Here is an 18,250-nt window from a genome sequence, read left to right as displayed (position 1 = left end):
ATGTGGGTTTAGAATGAAAAACCAAGAATCTACATTTATCCAATTCAGCTCTTCTATCTTCTCGGATCCTCCTCAGTTGAAGGAGATAAGATGAACGAATGAGCAAAATGATAAAGCTTCCACTGTCACTGCTGTTTGGTGCAGCAACTTTAAGGTTCACCTTTAAGGTTTACCTTCTCATAAAAAAGTCTGCTTTTATGAAAACTTAAAAAGGATTTAAATAAGAAGTGCATCTATTTCCTGCCATTTATCAATGTGCTTTAACTTGATAATAGTTCTGATGTTATATGTTGGAGGCACAGAAAAAAATGTGATGATGGTAAATAATTCTGTAGATATTAATTACATTCATTGTTTTACATTAAAAGAAACTTTAAAAGTCCTAATTTGATCTCTGGAAATCTGCAGAAACCCTGTGCATGAAATGAACATTTTTATGTTGCAGCTCCCTCTTGTGGTATTCACAGGTGCATGCATGATAAAAACACTGACTTTTTGTTTCAACCCTACAAATAAAAGCACAGTTCTTTAGGATTATGCCGACACAGACATCATAAAAGGATTTGTCCTCTTGCAGTGCTCCTGGTCTTAGCAGCACTGTAAAAGAGTCTCCAGCAGAACGAGACACGCATCCAGGCTGCTTCGGTTCTTCTGTTCAACATCTGAGGTCGGCGACTTTTTCTCATATGTTTCCTGTAAAACATGCCACCACTTATCATTATCATATCATAATGAAAGTAATTACATTTCTGTGAATTTCAGAAGCATTGCTCCCCAAAGTGAATCTCCAATAGCAGCTATGCCGGTTTGGCATAACAAGTCCCTGGAGGGGAAGGACTTCAGTTCCTCCTCTGAGTTGAGGTAATTGAACACCAACCTGGTAATTGTCAGGGAACTACATTTTACTTTTCTGAAAATGGTTCTGTATTCAGCATTCAACATGTAAAGGGAGACTGTTTGGTCATGTCCGTATTATCTGCTGGAATGAGATCAGAAGCGTTTGATAATAAACAAGTTAAACACAGCCAGGCTCAGAGATTCCAGGAACTACATAGATGCTTCTGATTGTGGTTGCAGGCTTTGCTCCTCAGGCTCTGTGGACACTGACATAAAAAGCAGCAATTTATGCATCACTTCACATTTTAAAATACACAGACCATCTAACATTTAATCCATTAGAAAAGCAGATTGTTGAAATGGAGAGATGTGAAGAAAATATGTGAGCATTATAGTAAATTGGAACAATTAAGACAACAAAAAACTGCAATCTAATATTCAGTAAGATGTGCAAAATACAGTAACTGCAAAACCTATTTGTTGTCTTAACACAAAGCTCAACAGATTTCATATAAAACACCGTCCCTCAGGTTTTGATTGAACACTTAGTTTGGGTTAAAGTGGTTTATTTTTAGTTCAGGTCACCACATATGATGGATTAAATGATAGAAACATATCTTATGTTGTGTTATGATTCAGTTTAAGAAGAAAAATGCCAACACTTGATCAATAAGTAATTTCCATGACTGGCTTTTTTACGATAAAGGTTGAATCACTGATTTTCTGTCAGTTATTTGACTTTCTGACTTATTTTAATCAACTGCTCTCAATGGGGTTCTAATGTCAGACATCAGCAAGGATTGTGCATGAGGACATTTAGATGTTGTTTCAGACTGATTTTGCTTCCTGAGATATCATCAGGAAAAGAATCAGTAAGAGAATGGCACTTTTTAAGGATGAATTCATCTGAAACTATATGCTGCTTCAAAGCGGGTTAAATGTTCAGCCGAAGTAACCATGGTAACCCAGCAGGTTAAAATGGAGGGACCTTCATGGCACTGAAATATCTGGCTTTGGCGTGCCAGCTCAACATAGCTTGCTAAGCTTTTATTCCTGGTTTGTAGTTTGTGACATCTGTTTTTTTTTATTACCTGAGGAAATGACCAGCAACTTAAAAAAAGAACAAAAGATCTGTGTGTATTTACCCATTTTTTAAAAACCTATAGCACTTTTTAAGAGCACTTCAATCTAAACATACAACCTGGACCTGCAGATTTTATACCTTTGCAGTATGAATGTTACTATAAATGTTTATGTCTTTGTGATGTCATGTCTGAAAAGTCTCCCTTTAACTGAGACGACCATTTCACCAGCTGCAGTAAAACACTCAGTGTGTTATGTATAAGCTTTTGTTCCTCTTAAAAAGCCTCTCGCAGTACAGGCACACTCTGCTGTGAGTCAGATCAATACAAAGTCCTATGTGAATCAAAAATCTCTTGTCTTGACACATCAAAGTAACCATAAGTATCTTTCAGGACACTTCCCACCTCCACAATCCCATCTTCCTTTATTACACTGACTGGAGACCAGCAAGTTGATGCTGACATCCTGGCATTTGCCAAGGCACGGCAAAACCTCGTTAGCAGGACAGGTAACAGGCACACACACAAGCTTGTTTTTCTATCTTTATGGTGATTCGATATTGGCATAATGCATTGCCTCACCTCTTACCCTAACCTGACACCAACAAAGCAAACTACACCTTACACAACCACACCTACTTACCTTTTCTTCTTATCTCCTCTTCTTACTAAGTGCACCACGTAATACACATGAACAAAGGACCAATATGTCTATGCATGCACAGTCACTACTGGTTTAAGGCCAGACTGATCAAGCACCTTACACAGCACATTTCGCTTCACTTGGAGTGTACCCACAGCCCCCTGAGTCTCCCTGTCACCATACATTTTATATAATAGGTACCATATATCCAGCATTTCGACCTGATCTTGAGTGAGAGACCTTTAATCTCCACACCAAACCCTGGGGCAGCCATCGAGTGGCAGGGGGAGATTATTATGAAAATATTTGGTCCCCACATAAAGCATTGGACTCCAGAAGTGTACTGGGCTCCTTGTTTTCAAGCCTTAGGAATATAAAAAAAACAACTGAACACACACTCACACGCACACACTTAAATACAAAATAATGGGAATGTGCTGTCAACACTGCCCTCTTGTGGTGAGATTTGTTCCACTACAGCTTTTTTTCCCCCTTTTTAAATTTTTGTTTAGCTTTTCATAGTTTAGATTCATCATAAGTAATTTTACAGAACCAAATTAAGACCAAGAGGTCAGATATGAAATTCACAATATGGCTCACATGACAGCAAACTGCTGTTTTAGCAGGTTCTGTGACACGGTCGTTGTGTCTGTCCCCCCTCTTTGACCTTTGTGTAGCCACCTGCTTCGGCAGATGGTACAGTGGACTTAGCTGACTTGTGGTTTGCCACCGGATATTCAGAGCACCTGAAGTCATGTGAAGAAACAGAGTGATCGCTAAAAAAACACCAGAAAAACAAATATTCAGGCTGAAGAGCAGATCCTTTCTCTTTATGTCTTGTTACTGAGGTTAGAGTTTCAATCAAGGCTTGTTTCTGAAAATGAACTTCTTTAATTTTACTTTATTTTTTGAGTACTTCATTTTTTCCATCAATAATTCTGGATGACTGATAATCTTTGTGTTTCATGTATTTCAGGCCACCCTCAGCAGTGAAATGAAATTCTAAGGATGGCTCATGTTGTCACCTCAACAACCATGTCTGCCAGATGAAAGAGAGATCCAGAAAATGTGTACTTAAACTCATGCCACAGACTATATCTTTTCCTGGGTACCAGTGTAAACCAGAGCCTGAACAAGTTGACTCCTGGATGTATTTAAGGGTTAGAAAATAATAACTTGATTAGTGACAGGAAGGTTCCACATATAGACACAAAATTGAGGTTTTTATCTGGTTTTGGTTAAAGGATTTATATGTGTTTGTCTAAAATACTGTAAAACTATGTAATATACACTGACTGGCCACTTTGATAGGTACACCTTGCTAGTAAAAGGTTGGACCCCCTTTGGCCTTCAGAACTGCTTTAATTCTTCGTGGCATACTTTCAACAAGGAGTTGGAAACATTCCTCAGAGATTTTGGTCCATATTGACATGATGGCATCATGCAGTTGTTGCAGATTTCTCACCTGCACATCTATGATGTGATTCCACCACATCCCAAAGTTGCTCTATTGGACTGAGATCTGGTGACTGGAGGCCATTGGAGTGCAGTGAACTCACTGTCATATTCAAGAAACCAGTTTGAGAAGATAGGAGCTTTATGACATGGTGCATTATCCTGCTGGAAGTAGCCATCAGAAGATGGTACGCTGTGGTCATAAAGGGATGTTTTTATATATATATATATATATATATATATATATATATAGGTATGTATGTACAAGGGCTGTCAAAATTATACATGGAATGTTAATGGATATAGATATATATGGAATATAATATACATGGAATAATATAGATCTATATCTGTATCCATTAACGTGTTAAATTTGATATATTTATAGAACGTGCGCATGTTAATCTTGCCTAAAAAGCCAATTTTGCGTTAAAAGGTTAAATTTCAGTTAACTTGCGTAAATTTTGAGAACTCAAAATTTAATTTCCATTCTGTTACGCCACTAATTCGACTGCAACTAGATGTCGCAGCTGAAATCAAGACTTGTCAGACCAGGCAATGTTTTTCCATTTTCTATTGTCCAATTTTGGTGAGCCTGTGCAAATTGTAGTCTCAGTTTCCTGTTGTTATCTGACAGGAGTGGCACCCAGTGTGGTCTTCTGCTGCCATAGCCACCCGTCTTCTTCAATGTTCGACATGTTGTGCGTTCAGAGATGGTATTCTGCATTCCTTGGTTGGAACGAGTGGTTATTTAATCTAATTCCCTCCCCCTTGGCCCTACCTTTATGTTTTGCCTAGGTAAGGTGCCACTCTACTATGAAGGATCAAGCATTTGTGACAATTGCTTCAACCGAAGCTTTGGGGCCCTTCGGATGGCTCGATGACCAATACTTATTGGGGTCTGAGCCGTAATGACGTCATGCTATCTGATCACGCCAGTGTGATCATAGACCTTAGAGGGAGCTTGGCTATTCAGAACTGAGGAGTGCAACCAAATATCTGTCATTGTGATCTGACCATATACCTCATTCTTCACAGTTAAACTCCTGCAAATGGTGCATGAGATGTGGATTTACTGCTGCTTATTTTACTGTTGAACTCACCTGAAAAATTTCACAGGAAATTTGCCTCCCTTATGGGATTCATACAAAACGTCAGTCGCAAACTGTGTGAGGACAACTGCCAGTACTGGTTGTATCAGTAGTGAAAAAAAATATGTGTATATGCAATCCATAGTTAGTCAAATTTATTCAATTTTAATGGAAATGCACCCTCACATACATTCTAAACATTATCACGAGGAGTTGGCTGTGTCTCTCACGTCTTTGCAAGTACTTGAAATTAATCAGATACTGCTGCTCAGGGAGGTGGATCCTGTCCCAACATGCATCTGGCCGAAGGCAGAGAAACACCTAAAAAGGCCTCCAGTAATAGCAAATATGATATTTGAGTTTCAATAACTGTTCTGGACATGTCTTTGGCACACAGATTATTGAGTAATAAATGTGGTAAAGCTGTACAGATACCCACACTCAGTAATGGTAAGATTTTATTTGATCATTTAGTACAGATTAGGTCATTCACAAAGATCTAATTGATTAAAGTACTTAAAAACACAAAGTTTGTGTTTTTGTATTTGTCATTTACCTGGTCTGGATCATTCTGGTGTGTGTTAACACAATCCCAAGGAGGAAAGACATCAGCAATAATTATATAGAAGCAATTTTTGCTGCCCATCAATCTGGGAAGGGTTATAAAGTCATTTTAGTTGGAGTCCATCATTCTACAGAGAGAAAAAGTATTCACAAGTGAAAAACAATGAAGACAGTTGTCAATCTTCCCAGGAGTGGACGTCCCAGCAAGTTCACCGCAGGAGCTACATCTCAGACTCTACAGACCTCAGTTAGCATGTTAAATGTTAAAGTTCATGACAGTATAATTAGAAAAAGACTGAACAAGTATGGCTTGTTTGGGAGGGTTGCAAGCGAAGCCTCTTCTCTCTAAAAAGAACATGGCAGCACAGCTTAGGTTTGCAAAGTTGCATCTGAACAAACCACAAGACTTCTGGAACAATGTCCTTTGGACAGACCAGACCAAAGTGGAGATGTTTGGTCATAATGCACAGCAGCATGTTTGGAGGAAACCAAACACAGCATATCAGCACAAACACCTCATACCAGCTGTCAAGCACGGTGGTGGAGGGCTGATGATCTGGGCTTGTTCTGCAGCCACAGGACCTGGACACCTTGCAGTCATTGAGTCCACCATGAACTCCTCTATGTGCCAAAGTATTTTAGAGTCAAATGTGAGGCCATCTGTCTGACAACTAAAGCTTGAATGAAAATGTGTCCTCAACAGGACAATGATCCCAAACACAGCGGCAAATCTACAACAAAATGTCAGAAAGACAAAAGAATCAAGGTGTTGCAATGGTCCAATCAAAGTCTAGACCTCAACCTGACTGAAATGCTGTGGTGGGACCTTAAGAGAGCTGTGCATAAACCAATGCTGCAAACCTCAGTGAATTGAAGCAACAATGGAAATAAGAATGGACCAAAATTCCTTCACAGCGATATGAGAGACTGATAACGTCATACAGAAAACTGAAGTGAAAAAGGATGTGCTTTCTTTACACTTGTGCCTCTGAAACTGTTCAGTACTAATATGACTTCCAGATTATCACTATATACATCCATTTTCTTTACGCATTTAATCCAATTCAGGGTTGTGGGGGTGCTAGAGCGTATCCCAGCTGCCATTGGGTGAAAGGCAGGGTACACCCTGGACAGGTTGCCAGTCCATCACAGGGCAATATCCCTATGTCAGAAATACATAATTTGGTGATCAGAACATACCCATATAATCTCCTTAGAGCTACCTACCCATCAGAAACAACTTGTCAACATGTTTGCATGGCTTTGCATTAATTTGTTTAAAAGATGACAAGCTGCTCCAGGCTTTGCATCCAGGTCTAGATCATGGTTGCCTTGGATCTTTCTCTAAGGCAACCCAGCCCTTAAAGTCATATTTGTGACATCCAATCACAACAAGAACAACTTTGCTTCCAGAAAAGTTTGCATTCTTTGTAGGTAAAAGGAAAATAGAATGCAATGATTTGTAAATCATTTGAACACCCTGTTTGTAATCACAAATTTGAATAATACAAAGAGTGCATATATAGACTTTAAACTAAGATCTTATTATATGTATTTCTTGATATATTAATTACTTTTCAAAAGAAGCACCCAATGGAAGTCTAAAGTGCCAACAGGTCAGTCACATGTTGCAGTATAAACACATCCCAGGGAGGCTGCACAGAGGTTTGTCATCCTTTGAAAGACTGTGGAAAGCATTGCTTGGGTTCAGGAATATGTCTGAAAACTATTGTCAGCAAACAGTTCATCAGTGCAGACACAAATTAAAGTTAAAGCTCTACTATGCAAAACATGAATACAGAATTAATACTGCCTTCTCTGGGTCTGAGTTTGTTAAGATGTTTGGAAATTATAAAAGCTACATCCTCTGGCATAAAGAGGAAACACTTTGAGAGCCAGTATCTGTTTTGGTATGGCTGTGTCTTTGTCCGCATGGCACATGTTGTTGAATTATTAATGATACTGTTAAGCTTCTTTGTTCTTGTTCTGCTGTATGTCCACCATATTAGTCTGTAAGCTCACTGGGAGAAACAAAAGTCAAATCAAATTCCTTAAGTCTGTTAACATCCTTTTGTCAAATAAAGCTGTTTATTGCCATGACAGTTTTTGCTATGACAAGTAATTTCACAGATATGCATATTGCTTTAAATACTCATGCAACTTATTCTGAAATGCATATGCTTTCAACCCATCACAGAAAGTCTAAACATGCAGTTTTACTGCAGACACCCTTGATTAGTGTTACTGATTCATTATCAAACCAAATATGATGTAATGGTCTCAAGCTCCCTTTTGAGTTGAGGTACAGAATAATGGACAAGAATGTGTTTTAGGTAATGTCACAGCTGACCTTTGCTTTTTTGTGTTGAAATATCACCACTTTACTATCTTGTACTTTTAAACAGTTGTATGAGATGTACAAAAACATGTTCAGACACCCTGACAACACATTGCCTTTGGTTGCAGCCTTCACCTGAGCAAAGGCAGAAAGTAAGTGCTGCTCCTCCACTAGATTTTTTCTAGGTGATAATAAAATAAATTTCAGTGATGTTCCAGCTCTACTATAGCTTTTCTTTGTTTGTTTTAATAGACTCATCATAACTTGTGTAGCTGCGGTGTCAGCATTAATTTTTTTATCTGCTCTGTCCGTGAGGTCATTTTTCTCATCCATGCCAAATATCTGTATCTTCAGCATTTCAACTAATCTGTTAATTCCAATAACTCTTGTAGAGGTGTGTGATTTTTACAGTCCTCACTGCTTACCTTCTCTTCTTTCACATCTGTAAAGGAACCAGTAATGAAGATTGATCTGTACAGATTTGAGAGCATTATGTCTTTTTCAGGGACAGTCTTACCTATTTAGTCACCCAAACTGCATTCTGCATGTATTACCACAGCATGGGTGTGAGTCTAAATATTCCTGTCTGCAGTACAGACCCATCACCCAAAGTGGTGCATAATGAAACAAAACTTTTTTTTACATAGTTTGGAAAGTTTTTTTCAGAAGCCAGTATTTTCTCTTATATCCTTTCAGACATGTGTAACATGCTGACTTTATAAACCATGAAGTCATAGATCTCCACTGTTCTCTCCTGAGGCTTCTTTCAGCTCTTTGGTTTATGGCTCATGATTAAGTAGCCCTCAGTACAACTCTCCAAAATGTCATCTCCTTCCTCTCGTGTGACCATAAACAGGCTTGGCTACTGATTGTGGTGGAAACATCTGGTGATTGTTCCAGCAGACTTAAGTGTTCAAAAAATAAATAAAATTATGCCCTTTGACAAGGCTCAAATTGTGGCATCAGTTTAACTGTAGTTACTGCACAGCATACTGGTCCAGGATTCCAATCATATGTGGTACAGCAGTACAACATTTTCCACAGGTTTACCTTTCAAAGATTAAAAGCAGACCGACTTTTCAGAACCCGAAAGAAGACTCTGGCATCAGCTTTGTGCTTCTGTGGGTGCTCGAAACAACCAGCAACAGGCAGGTAAAACATTAACTTTTGTTCTGCAAGATAGAAGATACTGCTGCTGCTTCCTTATTAGTGGAAACAGTAGAAAGTGTGTGTCCAGATGTCGTACTAATGGGGGAGAGGAGTTTGGTTGTTACCCAGACAACACATAAATCAACATCTAAGGTGCTTGGACCAATCAGAGTGAGCGCATTACCGGCCAGAGCAAAATACAGCTCGACCAGACATCAACCTTCATTCATCAGCTTCTGTCACTGTGATGAGAAACTGTATTTAGGAGAACTATTACCAGCTCACCTTCATTTACTTCTTGTCCGACTTTTCTCAAATCTCTTTTTGAAGAAGAATGTCACACTCTGGATTGATAGACTTATTCTTTGGAGAACTTCACATGAGATCCGTGTATTTGACTTTCATTCGTCTTCCTTTCTAAGGCCTATAATCTCTCTTCTGCATTTGAGCATCAGTATTTTGTGTCCTTTCTGGTGCTGCTGGAGGTTGATGGCGAGGTTTCAGTTGGTTCAGGTTAAAGTGAGCTGGACAGCACTTTTGGTTCTGGCCCACTTCACATACCTACTGCTAGGGGCGACCATCTTCCAGATACTGGAGCGAGAGGCTGAGAGCAACAACAGGAATCACTTCCAACTGGAGAAGCTGAATTTCTTGGCAAACTACACCTGCCTAGATGGACCTGCCCTGGAGAAGTTTGTCAAGGTTTTCCTTTAATTTATTCATTACTGTAAAACCATCAGGTTTAAGGGTTCTCTAATATTATATTATTCTATTTTTTTTACTGTTAAAAATAGTAGCAGATGCTTAAATGCATGACCATTTTCAATAGGCCCCAGTTTTATTAGACTACAACAGATCAATTGATGTTTAGTGAAAACTGAAAGCCTCATTATTCAGCTGGGTAGAAGGCAACAAAAGGTATCCTGATAAAATCAATATGTGTGTCATTTTTCAAAGCATGTCAAAGCAATAACTCATGTACTGAAGTGACATAAATAGCTTAAGGTTTTCTAAAGCTAAGTTTGACCTAATTTTAACAAGTGAATGTGTGTGTGTGTGTGTCTGCAGGTGATTTTATATGCCTGGGAAAAGGGAGTGAACCCCTCAGGAAACTCGACAAACCCCAGTAACTGGGATTTTGGCAGCTCATTCTTTTTTGCAGGCACAGTTGTCACAACTATAGGTGAGCGTTTGGGATTCGACATCAATCATTTCAGCTCTCCAGTTTGGGTAGCATGTGCTGCTATAATAGCTACACCCTGTCTGATTCACAGGATATGGTAACCTTTCCCCAAGCACTGTGTCTGGTCAAGTGTTTTGTGTGTTTTACGCACTATGTGGGATTCCGCTGAACCTGGCTTTTCTAAAACAGCTGGGCAAGTGTCTCACCATCCACCTGGGTCGACTAGAGAGGGGGATGGTAGCATTTGTTCCTCACAAGGTATTGATGCATTTCCATTTGTTGTATAGTGTAGAGTTCATATTTGTAAGTACCTGGATTGTGCTCTGACCAGTTCCTCTTTCCTAGCGAGCAGTTGAAGCGCTGGCCGTGAGTTTATTCTTCATCACTGGCAGCGTGCTGCTTCTGGTCATCCCTCCTCTGCTGTTCAGTTACGTGGAAGGGTGGACATACGGTGAAGGCTTCTACTTCGCCTTCATTACCCTCAGCACCATTGGTTTTGGAGATTACGTTGTGGGTGAGTAGAGACAGCAAACAATCACTAATGTAGTGGAAAGGCCACAGTGTTCACACCTGTCAAACTAATATGATTTTTTCTTGTTGCACTTTACAAGTCTGTGGACCATGGGTTCAGACACGCTCACTCAAAATGTTCTAACATGTTTTTTCTTCAAAGGGACCGACCCGGGCAAGGAGTATATCTCTCTGTACCGCAGCCTTGCAGGCATTTGGATCATATTTGCACTTGCTTGGCTTGCTCTTATCCTCAATATGGGAGCCAAAATAATGGAGAATATAGTTGTCCTGACACATCCAGGCTTTAAGAAACAGGAAGAGGAGGAGGAGGAGGTGTCCTCCAGTAAACTAGAAGACGTATCTAAGATCTAACAATGGACTACAGATAATCTGTCAGTGATATTGGCTTGCTAGACTACTCTGAATGTTGGGTGAGGGTTTTCTGTACTTGTATTACAGTAAAAAAATGTAGCAGCTATGTTACTAGCTTGTTAGCTAAAACCGTTTTTGTATGTATGTCTATTTGTTCTGTGATGCTTCTAACTAGAAAACAGTTTGTTTTTTTGTTTTACTTTCTACCTCAAAGTCTCCAATCAGGTGTTGCATCACATGTTTGTTCATTCTGCAAAAAGTTAAAGGCTGCTACGACTTAGGGTTTTGCGTGCTTTTGATTATGCTCTTTTATTTCCCACCTTCATGATCAGATTGCCAGTTATAATTATCAGATCAGAGTTGTTATATCCTTTGTATAGTGTTACATTTGTGAATTTTGTGTTTATGAGTCCATGTGTGATTGTATGCTGATGGAAACTGCAGTAAATTGAGCATGGAGAGCTATCTTAAACAAACATATTAATCAAGATGGTGATGTGACCTGGAAAAAGAAGGATTTCTCTCATCTGTCACACTTTTTTTTTTTTTTTAGTTTGTATGAAAAGTAAATCAAATACAACTGAAAGTGTAAATAAAGTCTTATGTGTGCTGTGTAGGCTCTTGGATTTTTGGACTTTTTTCACAACATCCAGATTTTTATGTTCATTTTGGTCAGAAATACACACATTTGACCTTTCCCATACTCAGCACCTATAGTCCCAACTGCGCTGCCGTCACACCCTCATCTTATTTTTCTTCTTTAGATTTGCATGTCAGGCCTTGAAAGCGATTGAAACAGTAGCACACAAGGAGGTTAATTTGCCTGCAATGCCAGAGGAGAAGCAGGTAAGCCTCCACTCATCTCTGTGCCCGACTGCAGAGGCTGAGAGACTGAACACCAAAACCACAGACTAAAACGCCAAGATGGAAATGAAAAAAATGCTTCATTTGGCCAGAATTCCGTCCATCCTCATACTTGGCATGGTTTATGTGGCTTATGTACTGATCGGCGGGGTTATTTTCTGGAAGTTGGAAGGAGATCTTGGGAAGAAGGATATCAGTAAAGTACTGCTGAACAAGAAGAGGTTGCTTACTTCATACACCTGTCTGACCCAGGAAGGCCTGGAGGATGTGGCTCAGGTGAGGCACACAAGTGCAATTATTACTCATTATTTTCCTTCAGGAATAGGTTTTAACTAAAAAAACAAGCAACTTCAACCTTGAGATACAAATTCTTCAAGATTTTTATTGAGTATGATTGATGGTTTTCCACTAACCAAATTATTGTTAGTATCTGTGCAACATGACTTTGACCAATTGAAGTGATAAATGGGCCCATGAGCCGTATTTTGCTCATGTATCTGGTAGACGTATAGTAATAGTGGTAACAATTAAAAAAAATAAATAAATCATGCAAATGGCCCGAAAGGTAAGAATGCATCAGATTTCTTAACCAAACATAACATTATCATACATCCTGTATTTGAAGGGTTAAAACAGTAATATAATATAGGCAACACAGCTGTAAGCCGAGACACTCCTTTTCTGTTGACATTCTAACACAAACCTGTGAGGAGCACTTATGCCTACTCGACTACATCTGTGTAATCATTTTGTGTCGGTCAACCTGTGGGTTCCTCTCCACTCTTGTTTACCGCAGCATCATCATCTTTAGCACAACCTTTTGCATGACCATATTTCTAAATAGACGGACTAAAGTGCAGAATATTCAAAGCGTACTTCCACAGATCCCAGCTGCGGTCCAGCATGCAAAGTTAGGTCTTTATTAGCTGGGCTGTTACTGTAAAGTCATCTGGTTAATAGGTGCAAATATATCATCACTGATATATTTTGGAAAAAGCCTCGAATCAATAACATTTTGTGTTTGAATTTCAAAGCATTTTTTTGTAAAAACTACATGGGTAATATTTACTCAACAGATCTGTGTCTCTATCTTCATTCCCATAAACAACTGAATGAACAACATAAGTTGTGGGGCAAAAGTTCAACAGATGGCAGAACTGCACCTTTCAATGATCTACAGTGATGTCTCCTATCTGATATCTAATCCAAGCAACAAGGGAGCACCTGCAATAACTGAAGAGAACACAGTGACATAATATAATAACTTTGAATCTTACTTGAATTATTGACTGGTGTTGATGTGACTAAGACTCAGTGCCTTCCATGCAAATAGCTTCTCCAACCTTTCAAAACTGCACGCTCTGCTTTGCCTATATGTGGCCTGATTCACACAACAACAAAGATCTGTATCTCTTCTTTGGAAACTGATAAGCTTTATTCCACCCTTGAAATAAAAACCCTCATCATGCTGTGGTCTAACGTCAGAGCCTGAAACGATTATCATAAACCATCAAATAGTTAAAAGTTCTGCAAGGTAATGTAAGAAAAAAGTGCTTTGATTTGCATTTGATTTACAACCGGAGGTTGTGTGGCTGCCTTCTACACACTCCCCTGCTTTGTTTCTTGTAAAATCACCTGTTTGTGATTGTGAAACAATACATTACTAATTAACTTAGAAGACCACAGGACTGTTATCTATGGTATTCCTTGCGTGTCATTTCTCACAGTGGTGCTGACCTCTGAAAATGGTCCTGAGAGGGTATTTCCATGTGTCATGCTGTAATATTTTGACCCAAATAACTTCAAGGTGCTCCAATGACCCTGAAAGGTGTGGATCACTGTGTACAGGTGTTACATAAGTCAATGTGACATAATAGTTCTTCAGAAAAATATATCTTTTTGGAAATTTATTGAACATTTAGAATTTTTGTTTTCTTTCAGGTTGTTCAAGATGCATCAAAGGTGGGTCTCAGTTTGAAAGGCAACAACACCTCCGACGGCTTCTGGAAATTCAGCAGCTCAGCTGTGTTCGCTGCTACTGTGGTCACAACTATAGGTTAGACATCATAAGCCTAATTTCTTAAACAGTTTAATCAGTTTTTATGACAGCCAGAAAACCATACTTTAAACAGGTAGTTATAAAACATTAGTTTGATATTGAGGTAATCCTATTTTAAACAGAATCTATGTAATAGATTATTTTGTTGCTGATGTCATCAAATTCTAACAGTTTGGATGATGTTTTCAAATCTTTAGCATCATGAACAAGTTTTAACTGTTATATGGTACAGGGCTTTAAAACACTGAACTCTACAAAGCCTCTGACTTTATCATCTTTATTATCTCCATCCATCCATTTTCTATACCGCCAGTCCGTTGATCGGGTTGCGGGGGGGCTGGAGCCTTTCCCAGCAGTCATCGGGCGAAAGGCGGGGTACACCCTGGACATGTTGCCAATCCATCACAGATCTTTATTATCTCATATCAACAAAATGTTTGTGACTATACATGGCCTATTGGGGGCACCCATGATGGGATGTTTCACTGAGAAAGAAGGAACTATAATGCAGGAAGAAGAAGACTAGAAACAGAGCCGACAAAGCCTACAATATAAGTTGTATCGGAAAAATTCGGGACCTGTGAGCGGCAGACTCTTGAGCGAGACATGCAGAGAAAATTCAAAGCTCAAATAAAATGGGAGTGAATTGGAGTTTGGGTGAGCGCACTCTGTGCTCATGGGTGTTTTTAGAGAGAACCATAAGGCTTACAGCAATAAGAGTCACACTGAGTGAAAGATGATGAAGCTACAGTGCTGCATAGAGGACTGTCTTTTCACAATTGTTTAGGCAAAATCGTATTGTTCTCTATGGGGAAATTTTAGCTACATTGGTAAACATAGATCAATGAATCACAACCAAAAATCATAGCACGCCATTACTAGAACAAGCCTTATGTTTTCATGTTTTTAAAAAATGTTGGACATGGTATGCGCCAAATTTGTGGGTTCAGCTTGGGTATTCCTTTTGCTCTTTGGACTCTTTGGACAAACCTGCTGTATCATCTTGCAGAAAGTTAGCTTCTCACTTTTGGTGCATTGCTAACCTGAACTGCATTATATGAGGGGAACAAGGCAGGCATGATTTATTGAAGTTAATCTGAGATTCATCAGTATTTGGTTTGAAAAATTACAAACGGGATTCTCTGAACCTGCTTAATCTCTAATTTCATATATAAACCTGGGAACATGAAGTGAGGCCTGAGATGATTAAAATAAAGATGTTTTTAATCATGTCCCATAATCACATGTCTGTTAGGTATAACACTGTACCGCCAAAGAAATAACAGGTTACATTTTCTCAGAGCAGAAAACTACCCAATGCAATGGGCTGTTTTAGTCTAATAGCACAACAATAATCTAAAAACTATGCTGATTCTATGTTAAAAAAGAAAAAAATCTGCTGGCCCTGAGATGACAGAATCTGATCTGCTGCTTTACGTAATCTTTATCTTCAACAAGCAGTGTCACAAAAAAGAGACAATTTTTTAGTTTGTAATGGGACATTATAGTTTAGAATGTGTATGAATGAGATGTGAAATGGTAATTAGATCATTATTTACATCCTTAGATGAAAAACACAAATAGATAAATAAAATAAATGACACTGATTATCTATTCAGATGATAGTTTTAGAATCGAGTGTTCACTATTATCTAAACTACTGTCAATGATGTTAAAAAACAATAGAATAAAAAAATTAAACCCCTGAGTAAAGTTCACTTTTTGGCACAATAGGACCTTTTTAAGATCTGATCCCTTCATGATGACAGGCAGTAATATAATGAATGAATATGGTTTATCCTGTGAGTGAAGTAGTCTGCTCCTGTAGACAGATTTGCAGTTGTCAAAGTGAAGCAGCCCACTTAAGGTGGTAAGTGAACAAATGAACAGAAAAAAGCATTTGACAGATGATGATTTCAAATGTGTTAAATTATACACGTCCATCCAGTCCTGAAGAGAAGTGAGATGTTCACAGTTTATAGTTTTGCAGGTTATGGGAACATGAGTCCCAGTTCTACAACTGGCCAGATCTTCTGTGTGTTCTTCGCACTATTTGGTATCCCTCTCAACGTGGTGGTGCTCAACAGAGTGGGAAAGTATATGCTTGCTCTGGAGAGAAGCATCTCTGACTTTCTTGAAGGAAAGAGCGGTCGCAAGGTAAGCGTACAACCTCAGACCTCCAGTAGCAACCTCCAGTATCTGAGCATCAGTCCAGTGGGAAAAACGTTTGTTTTTCACCTTTTCCTGTCACTCCCTACAGAAATGTACACGTTTCTTTGTCCACCTGGTGTCTTACATCTGTGGATCAGTTCTCTTCTTCGTTGTGCCCATGGTTGCATTCCAGCAGCATGAGGACTGGACCTTCTCCCAAGCCATCTACTACTGCTTTATCACCCTCAGCACCATTGGTTTTGGAGATTTTGTGGCAGGTGAAGCAAAGCACCTTAAACATTATGCTTGCGTTTATTTAAACTTAAAACTGATTTTTTTATCAGTATAAATCTAACACTTTGATATGCTTCTCAGACAGTAATCCAGACAAAAAATATCCTGACTGGTACACTGTCCTCATGGCTTCGTGGATCTTCTTTGGCCTGGCCTGGCTAGCGCTGCTCATCAATCACTCCAGTGACATCCTTGAGCGTCTCAACAACCACTTCAAGCAGCTGTGGTATGGTGAGAAGCCTGAGGAAGAGTCAGGCAGTAGAGAAGACAGCAACCCTAACACCCAAGTGGAGGAGGAAAATGAGATCAAAAAGCCTCAATAACTCAGTAATCTACAAAACAAGGTGAAGCTTTCACCCAGTTGACCAAGTTACAGAATCAGTAGCTGTAAGATTAGGATTTGGAAAACATGGTAAGTCATGGCAGGCTCTAATCACATGTGTGTTATCAGGCTGTAAAGTCTAAATCATTAATTGTTAAATCAAATGCTGCAGAGCAAAGGTTTGTCATGTTTGATACAGTCTCTGAAGCGCATAATTGGCCAAAGAAGTGAATCAATAAATGATTATTTCAAGGCCACATTTTATTACAGCCAGCGCACAGGATACAATTTGTTTGCATGCTATAGTTAATTTGTGCGCATGAGATAAGAGCGCATACACAGAGCCAGCACAGCAGAGCAGCCACTGTGTTCGACTCCTCTGATTAAAGATGTGAATGAAAAAACTAAAATACTGCTACAAAATATTAACTTTTTGTTTTGTTTGTTTGACAGCATGCAGCATCTACATCCTATAAAGGATGTTTGCCAAACGGTAAATAAGTGACGACCCATGAGTGGGTGTTTTCTGTGGGATTTTGCAGTTGTCTGTTTTCATCCCGCAGGGGTTTAGTGTCTGCAGTCTAAGACACATTAATTTAAAGAAACATGTTAAATGATTTGCTTTCAAGTTGAACTTTCTAGTTTACCATGACTTGTTAGAAAAATGTACATTAAAAACACTAGAATGAGATATCTATTGTCTTAAGACAGTTAACCATGGAGTTAACCATGTAAGAAATGCAAGTTAATATACTGTAAATTGACTAATTATCTTAGGAAAAGACAACAGATGTGTATTTATGTTAGATACTTAATTTAAATTTAATTCTAAACTATATTAATTGTCAGAAGTACTCTCAACTCCAGGGGCATAATGTGCAAAACCAGCCCAGCCCTACCAAAAATATGTTATAGATATCATACTTTCAAAATGTTGTAGTGTCACAATCCACAGTTTAAAGTTAGAAGATGGTAAATTCATATCTTAGTAGTTAATTTGTTTAACGCAGCGTCAATGTCACATGATCAGATCTGCAACCAGCGAGTATTAAAATGGGTGACCCATACCAATATGTATGTTTGTAACCCTAACTGCATATTCTTACAACCTAACACTCACTGGTGAGAGCGATGTAGAAAAGTGTACGGGCTGTGAAAAAAATTGTGCACATTGACCAGCAATCTCTCACTTAAATGTCCATGTGAGAAGGATATTTCTTCATTCCTCCTTATAAAGCGTTATTTGGCTAACTCAACACTTTTGTGCTCTTACATCACACACAAAGCATCAACATCATCACGTGCCAACACATTTACCATAAAGTCATCAGGT

At 38.9% G+C, this 18,250-nt stretch overlaps 3 protein-coding genes across 3 annotated transcripts in view; all 3 read left to right on the top strand.

Annotated features, from left to right (window-relative positions):
- The window catches only part of kif6 (kinesin family member 6), a 62,483-nt gene extending 58,923 nt beyond the window's left edge, over nt 1–3,560 (top strand). Inside the window, exons 21-24 of the mRNA XM_072364814.1 lie at nt 578–667; nt 763–861; nt 2,313–2,435; nt 3,539–3,560. Coding sequence (XP_072220915.1) covers nt 578–667; nt 763–861; nt 2,313–2,435; nt 3,539–3,560 — 334 coding nt within the window. The remainder of the gene's footprint in view (nt 1–577; nt 668–762; nt 862–2,312; nt 2,436–3,538) is intronic.
- A 6,088-nt stretch (nt 3,561–9,648) lies between these two features.
- LOC140270511 (potassium channel, subfamily K, member 16-like) lies at nt 9,649–11,227 on the top strand. The gene is made up of 5 exons (XM_072365682.1): nt 9,649–9,861; nt 10,228–10,342; nt 10,434–10,600; nt 10,688–10,856; nt 11,016–11,227. The coding sequence occupies exons 1-5, from the start codon at nt 9,649–9,651 to the stop codon at nt 11,225–11,227; spliced, it is 876 nt and encodes a 291-aa protein (XP_072221783.1).
- An 827-nt stretch (nt 11,228–12,054) lies between these two features.
- Nucleotides 12,055–18,017, top strand: kcnk17 (potassium channel, subfamily K, member 17). Its single transcript, XM_072365250.1, has 6 exons — nt 12,055–12,367; nt 14,033–14,147; nt 16,141–16,307; nt 16,411–16,579; nt 16,677–16,939; nt 17,371–18,017. The coding sequence occupies exons 1-5, from the start codon at nt 12,152–12,154 to the stop codon at nt 16,916–16,918; spliced, it is 909 nt and encodes a 302-aa protein (XP_072221351.1). The 5' UTR covers nt 12,055–12,151; the 3' UTR covers nt 16,919–16,939; nt 17,371–18,017.
- The last annotated feature ends 233 nt before the right edge of the window (nt 18,018–18,250 follow it).

The sequence above is a fragment of the Leuresthes tenuis genome, unplaced genomic scaffold (assembly GCF_036924035.1).
Source record: "Leuresthes tenuis unplaced genomic scaffold, fLeuTen1.0.hap1 SCAF_15, whole genome shotgun sequence".
NCBI classification, from domain to species: domain Eukaryota; kingdom Metazoa; phylum Chordata; class Actinopteri; order Atheriniformes; family Atherinopsidae; genus Leuresthes; species Leuresthes tenuis.
This window is presented reverse-complemented; position numbering and strand designations above follow the sequence as displayed.